The sequence below is a fragment of the Caloenas nicobarica genome, chromosome 3 (genome assembly GCF_036013445.1).
Source record: "Caloenas nicobarica isolate bCalNic1 chromosome 3, bCalNic1.hap1, whole genome shotgun sequence".
NCBI classification, from domain to species: Eukaryota; Metazoa; Chordata; class Aves; order Columbiformes; family Columbidae; genus Caloenas; species Caloenas nicobarica.
In genome coordinates, this window is record NC_088247.1 from 46,460,004 (window position 1) to 46,472,613 (window position 12,610).

The following is a 12,610-nucleotide window of genomic DNA, read 5'->3' on the forward strand; positions in this document are numbered from 1 at the left end:
GTGTCACTACAATTTTACTTCCCGAACCTCCAGCCAAATGATTTGTGAAGGTATCTGTGACAGTCTATAATGCACAATGTTGCTCAAGAAATTGCTGCTTTCCGCATGTGAGGATACTTTCCAAGTCTTTACCTTTGCAACGGGCTCTACCTAGATGCTGGAAGTTTACTGAAGAACTGAGCCCTTGCCTTTTAACTCTATCAGCATTGCTACCCTTTTAATTTTTTTTTTTTTTTTTACTCAAACATCTCTTTTGTTAGATCTTTTTGCTTTCTAAGGCTTATATCAAATTAAGTAGTCTATTTTTTGATAAGGAGAAAGTTGAACTTATTTCATAAAGGGAAATAACATAGGAAAAAATAAAGCATTTAGTATTTGCATAACAGTTTGAGATTTCTTTTTTTAAGATTTAAATAAATTAGGTTTGTTTATAAAACGACCACTTTAAAACCAGGGTTATCTGAACTACTTTTGTATTATTGAAATAGTTTTGATCATTGACTTGACCTGTTCTAAGCTTGCTATTTACCGCAAATATCACAGAATCCCAGACTGGAAGGGACCTCAAAAGATCATCTAGTCCAATTCCCCCGCCGGAGCAGGAACACCCAGATGAGGTTACACAGGAATGTGTCCAGGCAGGTTTTGAATGTCTGCAGAGGAGATGCCACAACCTCTCTGGGCAGCCTGTTCCGTGGACTACAACCTGAGTGCTGGTTTCAGCCTGTAGAAACATGCTGTGGGTAGTGACCAGCACCTTTCTTCGTGTTAATCAAGGTCTAGAGGTTTGCTGGCTCTGCAGCTGGAGCATTTTTTATATGCCTGATTTCCTGAGCACTGGGCTACAGCTGATCTTCTGAATCCTCTCTAAAGCCCCCCTCCCCGCTTTCTTTTTTTTCCCAGTCTTTGTATGACTTCTTCAAAGCAGATTTACCTCCTGGGGTAGGAGTACACAAGCTCCTGTGCCTATGAGTTACAGCTGAAGAGACGCTGGGTCAGCTCCACGTGAAGTTCATTCCACACGATTTAAGAACAAGACAAAGAGCACTTTGCTAATGAGAGCAGGACAGAGCCTGAAATGACTAAGACAATTCTCGATACAGCTGATTAACATCCTTAAGTTCAGAAGTTCAGTCTCCCTGACAAACATGGTACTCAATATGTATTTTACTGTATCTATAGAAATGGATTGAAATCACAGAATTAAAAACCAAAAAAACCCCACAAACCAACCAACCCTCCAATATTTTGATGAAGTATCTTCCTTTCCTTTTCGTGTTTTTTTTTTTTTTTTTCCCCTCCACAGGCATTCTGGCTAGTAAAAAAGAACTAATTGCAAGTATGATTCACATCTGCTGCATAGTAACAGTTATCACCAACAGAACATGACGTTATGATTTAAAAGTATGTGTTGGTTTATGTTTGATTTACTAGTCACACCTTGAAATGAGCTAAAAATGGCCTCACAGCAACTCCCACACACAAACGCTTCTCCTTTAGATCTGAATTATTATGGGATGGTTTTACTTGCCTTCTGCAACAGCCATTGAGAGGGGTGCCTCAATAGAGAAAAGCAGGCTGCAGTGTCTTTTAACTTCTGTTGTCTCCATAACAGCTCCACTTGAGACAACAGGAGCATAGGTAAACAGACTTCGCAAGTTGTGTTTAGCAAGTAAACTTATTTGCTGTTAATTTTACCCATCCATCTGGCATTTAAAAATTTCCAGTTATGTACTTTTAGGTCATAAAATATGTTGCTTCCGGTAGACTATCACAGTTAGTTACCATGATTTGCAGTGTTATTGCTGTTGTATCCTCAGCATGTGTGATGCTTTGCATGCATAAAGATGACTTGGGTCTTGTTCCCAGCAGACAAGTTTCTGGTCCTGAAGCTGTGATATACAACTGGTGTGCAGAGCTCTGCTCCTGCAGAGCCTCCCTGATTTTTAAGACTAATTCTGTTCAGGAGATGCAACCTCTCAGGACATTGAATATTGCTTGAATTTATAACGCTAGATGAGAAATTATTCTGCTGAAGAGGGAAGCAGAAGAAAGAAACCCACTATTTTTACTTTAGCCACTCTGGGTTTTCTGGTTTTTGCTAAACTATATGAGCTCTATTCTACCAGCTTGGCTTTCTTCTCTAAAGGGGTTTGAAAACCAGCAGAAGTTTGGGAATATTACATAAGGACCAGTGGTTTTGAAAGCTATTCCAACTAACACTTGTGCCTAAGTTATAACAGCTGCAGGAGGACTTCCTATGTTTTACATATAAAGACTTTCATAACATAAAATCAGATTTAGATGATAAGCTACATCAGCTCCAACAGAAGCCAATGAGCTCTTGTTTGTGTGTCATAAAGATATTTTACGTCTACTTACATAAACTAGTAAATGTCTTGCCTCAGTGTGACACTTTTCATAATGCAAAACTGGCCAAACCACAAGACATATTGATGTAATATTAAACACCGGATTTAAATTCACAGAAGCAGAATGCTGAAAAATGCACGTCAATCTTCCAATCATTTATCTGCATATTCTGATATTGCAGAAGCTTTTGAGGAGGCAATAAGTGGGTTATGTCAGACGCAGGCTGATTCGAAGATGCTTTGTCAGGATAAATTTTAGAATTAAAACAGCAACAGAAAACAAAGCAAAACCAGATTCTGACACCTCTGACTGCTTGAGAGTTTGTGCCAAACTTCTATTATTGTACATACTGGAGTTTTGTGAAATTCAATAAATGGGATAGTATGTATTTTCTGTTACATTTAGTTAATATATACTATTTGTTGCATAACAAATTTCAAGGATTGTCAAAGCAGAGGAGGACAGCTACCATCTACTTGTCTCCACACATCACAGACAGGACTGCTACAAGTGCCTCTTACAAAGGTTTCCCAATGTCTCCCGTTATGAGACTGTGATTTACTGTAATTTCAGTTCGGACCTCAAAAGTGGGTAGCTGCACCTCCCACATCAAGTGTCACCTGTACCTCATGTATTGCTGTGTGGAAAGGTTAATCCAAAACAGCACAATCACTCCATGGATGAGGCTAAGGAGAAGCATAGGCTTCAGTGCAATACAGTTTCCTAAAGAAGAACAAGTTAAGGTTGGAAAGGCAACACTGAATTTAAATATTTGGCCAAGAAAAATTGAAGTCATTATTACAATTGCAGAGACAAGCAGTCAGGTTGGGAAATGCCGGAATTAGAAGCAAATACCTACCAAAAGGTGCAGAAGAGTGCATGTACCATTTCACATGAGACTCTCACAATAATGATGGTAGGTAACAGCAACACGGCTTTGGAAACATAATTTCAAAATCTCCCACTGAAAAGCATTGAGATACAGGTTTCTAAGAAACTTATGGAAATGAAACTGGGGATATTCTCCACCAAATAAGTCTCTAGATATTTCAGGCTAGTCCAACACTTAATACTAAATTTATGATGGTTAGAGTCAAAGTAGAAATAAAGCAAATATCCTTGTCCAGAAAACAAAAACAAAACCCATAAAAGTTTCTGGGTTTTATTTATTTTATTTAGAACTAAAATAAAATGTGACATTTCCATCTAGAAACCACTGACATATGCCGTGGTAAATTCAAACACAGAGAGGTGGTTTTCTCTTTCAGATTCCTCCCAAATTCAGCTTCTTCCTCTTGCACTGGAGTCTGGTACAGGCTCTAATACACCTGAGGACACATCTGTTTAAGGCAGCCGCTGGAGTTCAAGCTTATCAGCAGATGATGCTTCAAAGACGTCATCTTCAACGCTTTCTTCTATTGGCTTCATTTTTGCTGAAGTTCTCAGGTAGGGAGACGTCCGACCCGGGCCTGCCACAGTTACAAAGAAATTACCAATTAATTTAAAAACACATACCTGCTACATACACATATTTGTGACAAAGCGGACACAATCTGATGAACCTGTCCTAGTTCCCTCATGAAAGGATTTTCTAGGGGAAGGTTTCCTTGTTATTTGGCCACAGGCATCAGGAAATCCTAAGATGTGGGACAGCCACGCCGCTATGAACCAGCAACATCTCCGAGGTTCAAACCCTGTGGCCGGCCACAGGCACAGTATTCTCCTCAAATTCAGTGCAAATCCCGACTGCATGAGGTCCCCAACGCTGTGTGCCTGGCAAACGTTTTCTCACTGTTACACTTACCCACTAATTCTTCTCCACAAATGATGACATGACATGGATATCCTACGTATAAAAGATACGTACATTTGTACACTTGCCTCACCTATGAAAGAACTCCTTGGTATACTGGGCAAACTTCAGGTGGGTACATGATCACAGCCCTAACATCCTTAAAAAGTATGACAATGTAAAACTTATGGAAAATATAATACCTCATAAACAGCTGCAAAGAAACAAGATAGCTTAACAGGTGAAGGCCACATAACTTTTGAGCGACAGTGATTTCATTGCTCCAAGACAATCTTTTAAAAAAGCAGCAACTCATAAAGCTTGCCAGAGTGGAGTTTTTGTGCAAGATACTGCTGCAAACTACTGCTATTGTAGTTAAACTTTCAGCATGAGGGTTTATCCAGAGAGTTCCTTTGACATCAGCCAAACAGGTTTATTTCCCATTGTTCACTCTGAAATTGCTTCTGTGCTTGGACATTTTTTTCCTCTCAGTACTCTCTTCTAGACTTAAGCCACCACAGTGGTACAAGGTTGTAAACAAGTAGCATATGATGACCAAAAAGACTAGGGAAATCTTTGAAATACCATTTTAGAGGAAAAGAGCAAGAGGTAGTGGTCCTGTCTGACAGAATGTCTGTATACAAGCTAAAAAGTTGAATTTTCTTGAAAAATATACGGATAGCCGCAATATACTCTTACTGCAGGGCTATTCTTATTACTTTTTTAAAAGTTTATCATATATAGTAAGGTGCTCTGCTAATGAAGCCTGTTTATGAAGAAGGACTCCTTTGCACTGCATGTGTTACACAGAAAGAACAAAATACAGCTACAGGCAAGACCAGCGGGTTACTCTATTACTGCATTTTTAAGTCACATTCACACAAACACTATTTGGAATTAGCTTTTTCAGAATTGTTTATGTTAACAATGTATTAGTATTTTCTTCTGACATTCAAAAGCTACTTTAACTGCCACAATAAAGGGATACTCAAACACATTTTTAAATAAGGGAATGTTAAACACTTCTTTTCACATAGATAATGGGTATTTATGGCCTAAGCAAGTGATGACTAGATCATTTAATTGTCCAAATCCAAGGCTTGTGGGTACACTTGGATGCAAAACTGACTTTGCTGGAAGATGCCAACAAATTACACCCAAAGGCAAGGATGCCTGAAAATGCTGAATTATTAATACAGTTTCAGCTTTTTTTTTTTTTTTAGATTTATTAGCATAGTTTATTGCCATTTTTAGAATGGTTTTCTTCTGCTTAAAAGTGCTTAGTTCTCTCCAGAAATTAGAAGAAGCCATAAGTTTGTTCAACAAGGTCCAATATAAGGTCTAATACTGTCAATTTGTTTGATTCAAAGACATGCCCTTATTTTCTCCAAAACCTTGTCTACTGGTGCCTCTATCCAGTGATGGACAGATGTTCAGGAGATTGAGTCAGATCTTGAATCCAGACCTTCCATACACTACTCTGTTGCCTTGTCTCAAGGACTGTAGCCCCGACGCCTATTAAAATGGCATTTCCCATGAAATCTGATCCTGCTTTTAACCACAAGTTGGGTATAACACAGGGAGCACACCTAGTGAGATAATACCAATAAAAGCATTACCAAACCAAAACCTTCCTACATTCCTGCCTAGCTTAGGAGTTTGCAAATACAGATTCATCTAAGTGATCTAAACCAAGTAGTTTAATAATGTATCATTAATAAGTATATGAATGACTATCAAGCAATAGAATTATTCAATAGAAACTAATACCGAAATGTTTTTTAAATGAGTGAAAGTCAGGTGAAGCTACCCTTGTGATCAGGTTGAACTATTTCTGCTTAACTCAAATTTTGGAAAAAGAGATACATCAATTTCATTTACTAATAAATTACGTACAGATGGATCATGGATGTCAAGCACAAGTATTATGTGATAAACAAATCCCACTTTAATACCTTTTTGAGGATGCTTGCTGAGTTAATGTGATGTTATCAACAGAAAACATCATGCTGCAAACGACTCACTCCGTAAGCATTATAGAACTCTTGTTGGTTATTTCCTTAATATAAAAGCAAACAGTTAGTTGGGTTTCTTGGTTAATTAAATTCAAAACACAGTTTTGTTAGTGATCATAGTTTGGGGCCTAGTAATTAGTATTTTTCATTCTTTCACTACTAAACACTTTGAAAAAAACTTTATATCAATTTATTTAGAAAATGAGCCAAAGCTCAGTTCATAGCACAGATAAAAACAATTTAAAAGTTTGCATTATACAGAAATGTAAATGCTCAGTTTTTAAAAATATGGAAATGAGGAGTATAAGACTTATTTGTATTGTGGTAGTCAAACATTGTATTTGTAATGGGAAGCTTTTGTCCACAGAACACTCGATCACCTAGCAATGACAAGACAGTATCCCTGTAGAGCTCCTGTACAAATAAACTGATCTTATTCATTTTTCCTTCTAATTTAAAAAAAAAAAAAGAAAAAAAAAGAAAAAAAAAGAGATTGTCATTTCCTCACTAAATCTTCTCGGTTTTTTGGGGTTTTGTTTGTTTTTAAATGAACAAATGCATGATTGCAGAGGAGGATCCAAAGGAACAGCACTGGGACAGTATGTGCCGTAGCATGTACCTCATACTAAATCTTAAAAAACAGACCCCAAAAAAAGACTGACTGCTGCACTGAGAGCACCCAGGTGAATGTTTTTAAAACACAACAGTGGTAAGGTAATTGGCAGGTTTTTTGTTCAGTTTTGCCTGTGATCTGAGAAAAAGTGCATACATGGCCACAATCCACATTGAATATAAATCTTTAAGCAGAGCTCACCTTGGTAGCAAACCCCTCATTGGCAATGCCAGTACCCAGGAATAATTAACAAGCTATTTCGGCAAAAAGAAAGATTGAAGCGTTACAGTTTAGTGAGATAAATAACCTTTCATCGAGATTTTTTATCAACCTTTCATAGAAGTCAGAAATTTCACATTAACCAAAAGGCAAAGGAGAAATAAACGACGGTATTTCCCAAGGTGTACGATACACTTTTGCATGGGTGACCCCTCTGCCTCCCCAAAAGTAAGGGAAGTATTGGACTGGGGATGCTGCTGCCACACCTACTGTTGCCAGTGTGATGGTGGCCCTGGCAATATCAACTATACCAGCTGCTGTTGCGCTGGGCAACTTTGGAACATAAAAGACATTTAACCCCCTCTTTTGGGAAAAGCACACCCGAAAATATGGTAAACAAACCAAGGAAAAGTACAACAGAGGAAAGTGTATTTATCAAGTATATTCTAAGCACAGATGTATCTTTAGGATTAATGTAATTACAGCTGAACATGTTATGCATTTAGATTACTTTCTCCCAAAGCTGAAATACTGGTATAAGTGTTTTGCTGCTACGCCTGCAAGAGAATTTTAATTCTAGCTAATAGCACAAACACAGTTTTACAATTTCTTTCAGGCTTCTGAGTGTGCAAATTTGTCCAAGGGCACTCTACAAACAGGAATGGCTTCAGCTTCATGGAGCTTTGCCGTGGAACAGGTGGAAAGCCAGTTGAGAGCTTATGGATAAAGATCAGAGAACAGACCAATACGGGAGACTTCGTGGCAGGTATCTGCTACAGGCTGCCTGATCAAGAAGAGCAAGTAGATGGAAGCCTTCTTTAGACAATTGGATGAAGCCTCATGATCGCAAGCCTTGGTAGTCATGGGGAACTTTAACCACCCCAGTATGTGGTGGAAAGGCAACAGGGCTGGGCGCAAGCAGTCCAGAAGATTTCTGAAGAGTGTAGCAGATAATTTCTTCACAGAAGTGATCGATGAGCCAACTAGGGGTGGTGCTCTGCTGGACCTGTCACTGATGAACAAGGAAGAACCCATCAGGGAGCTGAAAGTTTATGGCAACCTCGTTTGCAATGACCAGGAGCTGGTGGAGTTTAAGATACTGAGAACTGTGCAAGACAAATAGTAGAGTTACAACCCTGGACCTGAGGACGGGATTGTGGCTTGCTAAGGGATCTACTTAGCAGGAACACAAGGGACATGGCCTGCAAGGGAGAGATGGCTGATCTTCAGGAATACCTTCCTCAAAACACAAGGACAGTCCATTCCAGCATACAGAAAGTTGAGCAAGCGTGGTAGAAGGCTGGCATAGTCGAAGGGGAAAGTCCTGACAGCACTCAAAGACACACACACAAAGTGGAAGCATGGATGAGCTGCTTGGGACAAATACAGAAACATGGCCCAAGCATGCAGGAAAGCCAAAGCACAGCTGGACCTGGATCTAATGAAGGGCAACATGAAGGGCTTCTACAAATACACCAACAGCAAAAGGAAGACGAGGAAAACTGTAAGGCCATGGCTCAGTGAGGCACAAGACCTAGGGACAAAGGACACAGAAAAGGTACTCCATACCTTTTTTGCCTCAGGTTTTACTTTAGAAGTTTGTCCTGAGGCCTCCCAGTTCTCTGAGTCTCGTGGTAGAGACTGGGAGAGTTATACCTGACTTACAGGAAAGGTGGACTGAATCCAAGACCACTTAAGTTAACAGGGCAAACACAAGACTGTGGAATCACATGGACTGCATACAAGTGTGCTGAGAGTTTGCTGATGCAACTGCAAGATCTCTCTCTATCATCTTGGAAAGGTCATGGCAGTCAGAGAGAAAAAAAATGTAAATGTCATGGCCATTTTCAAAAAGGGCAAGGAGAAGGATCCACGTAACTATTGGCCTATCAACCTAGCCTCAGTCCCCACAAAGATTATGGACTACGTGTTCCTGGAAGCCATATCCAAGCACACGAAGGACACAATAGTGAATGAAAACAGCCAGCATGGATGTACCATGGGGAGATTGTGTCTGACCAGTCTGACCACCTTCTGTGGTGAGATGATGAGCTCTGTGGATGAAGGGAGTACTGTGGATGTTGTTTACCGGGACTGTAGCATGGGCCTCCACAGCCTGCCTTAAAATCCTTCTAGTCAAATGGGTGAGAAAGGGACTGGATACATGGACTACAGCTTGGGTGAAAAATTCACTGGACTGTGGAGTTCGCAGGGCAGTGAGCAGCACTAAAAAGCCCAGCTGGCCATTGGTTACCAACAGTGTCCCTTGAGGGCAAATACCAAGGCCTATAGTGCTCAATATATTAATGACCTGGATGATGGGATGGACTGTACTCCCACCAAGTTCACAGACAACAGCCAAGTAGCGAGGGAAACTGTTGATAAGCCAGAGGGTAGGACAACCAGTCAGAACGGGCCTTCAGAGGCTGGAGAAAAGAACTGACAGAAACCACGACAAGTTCAACAAAAGCAATTTCCTGCACCTGGGACACAACAAACCTACACAGCAGTACAGGCTGGACATCAGCTGGTTGGAAAGCAGATTTGCAGAAACAGACCTGGCAGTCCTGGTGGACACAAAATGGAATACGAGTCAGCAGAGTGCCCCTGCAGTGAAGGAGGCCATCCATATATTGAGCCATATTAGCAAGAGCATAGCCAGCAGGTCAATGAAAGTGATTAATCCCTCTATTGGCACTTGTGAGACAGGATCTGGAGTGCTGTGTCCAATTTTGGGTTTCCCCGTACAAGAAAGACAAGGACATACTGGAGCGAGTGCAGTGGAGAGCAATCAAGATGGTCAGGGGCTGGAGCACATGATGTACATGGAGAGGCTGCAAGAACTGTGTGTGTTCAGCCTTACGAACAGAAGGTTCTCAGGGGATCTTAGTGTTGTCTTCGGCTACCTAATGGAAGGGTATAAAGGAGACAGAGCCAGACTCTTCTCGGAGGCATGCACTAAAGAACAAAGGACAACAGTAATGAGTTACAGTAAGGGAAATCTTTTTCACCGTGAGGGTGGTAAGGCCCTGGAACAGGTTGCCCAGAGAGGTTGTGAAACCCTCCACCTTGGAAATATCCAAAGCTTGACTGGACATGGCCCTGAGCAACCTGCTTTAGCTGATCCTGCTTTGAACATGGGGTTGGACTAGATGATCTCCAGAAGTTCCTTCCAGCCTCAACTGTTTTGTGACTCTAAATGTCCTTTCAGGGAACAGACCAGAAATAAAGAAAACAACAGTGGAATTTTCAAACTATATCCCAGCTGTCACCCTCAACTTTCTACTAGGGTAAGACACAGGGTTTTTGCTTCGATCTATCTGGGCGTGCAGACTATACCAATGTTAAGGACTGAAAACAGAGAGGCCCTCCAAGTCTGAAGGAGTTCCTGGATGAGAACTGTGAAGAACACAATGGAGAACAGATAATTAAACAGGAAACACAAATACTTCAAATCACTTTCTCTTCTTAGCAAAGAGTTTAACCATAATAAATAGCTGGCGGTGGTTTTTTCCCTCATAAATTTGAATTCTAATTACTAAATAATAACATTTCCCAAATAAAAAGAAACAATCCTATATGATCCTTTTAAATGCCATTAAACTAACAGCTTACGCCAAGTGAGAAAATTGCCCGTTTTCTGGGTTTTTTGTTCAAAAGCTGCTTTCAGAGTTCAGGCTACTGTTGAAGTTTAGATTCAGGGGAACTAAAAATAAGCAACAGCAAAAGCCTAGAATCATTTAGAAGGTTTCTATAGAGGAATTTCAAAAGTAGAAGCAAAAAGGTCAGACATTGCTTCTTCCCTCACTTCATCTGTTCTCTGCTACTCCTGTCCTACAAAGCACAGGAGAGGACAGTCTGATAAGATTTTTGGAGATTTTCCAGGTGGCAACAAAATATTGGTTGCATACCACATTTCTCCAGACCCTGCCCATACAAACTATCTTGGGAGGAAATGCAGAGCACCAAGTTGCTGAGGGGAAATGTTTTCTCTGGGTTTTTAATTTCTACAAGCACCAGTCACAGACAAAAGGAGATACTACTGTGACAGGCACTGCATATTCATAGTTTTGTCCCATCGCTATAAACATTCCATATTATGTCTACACATTAGCATTATGCCAAAAAAATTACTATACATGCTATTTTCTTGCCAGTATCTACATGAGATATTTTCAGTTAGCATACAAAGCCTTATGCATCTTATGAATTTCCTACAGTTAGGTCCCTCCGCTTAGTTGATGATGTTCAGCAGCATCCAAAAAGCTACAGTCTAGTCCCACTGAAAACAACAGGAGTTCTGCAATCATCACACCAAGCTGCGTTCAAAACTGGTATGAACTACTTTGAGCACTCACGAAGAGAGGATGCAGAGGAAGTCCCGCGAAGAAACATCTGCAAGCCATCCTCACTGTCACTGGTACTGGCCATGCTGTTTCTCATCTGCATCACAGAGAGCTGTGAGCACAGACTAGGCTGTCGATCAATCTTTTTTGAAGCCTAAAAAAAAATTAAATTATTATTTTTAAAAGGGTATCAAGCAAATTAAAATAAAAATGGAAAATAACTATTTCCTTGTAATAGATGCTCTCGTCTCAGCTATGACTAGTCATGAATCAAGACATTGGTTAAAGCAGAAGATTCTGTGCAGTGTAAATTGATTTAAATGAAAATAGAAGATGTCAGTAATATATTGGAATTAGAACACTGACAAGCATGAAACGACAGATTAGTTATTCAATTTTAATTCTGTTTCATACTGGACTTTTAATGTATTTTCCTAGAGAAAGGTTAATTTTTATTATTCGATAATTCATTATTACAGAATCACAGAATGGTTGGGGTTGGAAGGTATCTCTGGAGATCACCTAGTCCAACCAACCCACTAAAGCAGGTTCACCTAGAGTATTCAGGCATGATGCTCTGCAATTAAATACAGCCTTTATTGTGAGCCTGATCCTCCTTGCTAAAGAAAACAGCATGCTATATATAGAGTTTAGCAATTTATGTCTTAAAATATACTTGTTCACTTTCCTAGCTTTTCATCTTATCACGTTAGAAAACAGTGAATGCCATTCCTTCCTAGTAGATGATCTTGATTTTACTGAAGACAGATTAAATGCCTCATATTAATATTATCATCTGCCTGTCAAATGGTCTTAGAGCTTTCACTTGCGTTCAGTAGTCTTTGTACTGTAACTTTTATATGAAACCATATATTGGACCTTGTTAAGTGCTACTGCAAGTCAGAATCCTATTTAGGTGTGTGTGAAAGGTAGTAATCAATGACAAAAGCATAGGGGTAACTCCACTTTACTGAACTTTTTCAGGAATTAGCACCCTATTTCACACAGAGATCAATGACTATTTTCCCATCAGTAGTGAAAAATCTCTCTAAGTAGGAGAAAAATCACAAGTTTCCTTACAAATAAATGGATACTTTTCTGTTTTCCAACATACGGTATCTTCTTACTATGATCTTGATCATTAATAATCTGTACTGAATTTGGCTCAGTTGTTCTCCTGTATGTCCCCTGTGTACAGAAGTCTACTACAAAATTTTCTGCTGAGATTGTCACCAGCTAAAAATAACATGGT

The 12,610-nt window shown here is 39.7% G+C and overlaps 1 protein-coding gene across 3 annotated transcripts in view; it reads right to left on the minus strand.

The window, feature by feature from the left end:
- Positions 1–3,521: 3,521 nt before the first annotated feature.
- LOC135987680 (blood vessel epicardial substance) overlaps positions 3,522–12,610 on the minus strand; it is a 55,053-nt gene continuing 45,964 nt past the window's right edge. For all 3 annotated transcript variants that reach the window (XM_065632730.1, XM_065632732.1, XM_065632731.1), the window contains 2 exons: positions 11,371–11,512; positions 3,522–3,842 (listed from right to left, as the gene is read on the minus strand). In XM_065632730.1, coding sequence (XP_065488802.1) covers positions 3,718–3,842; positions 11,371–11,512 — 267 coding nt within the window. In that variant the 3' untranslated portion in view covers positions 3,522–3,717. The remainder of the gene's footprint in view (positions 3,843–11,370; positions 11,513–12,610) is intronic.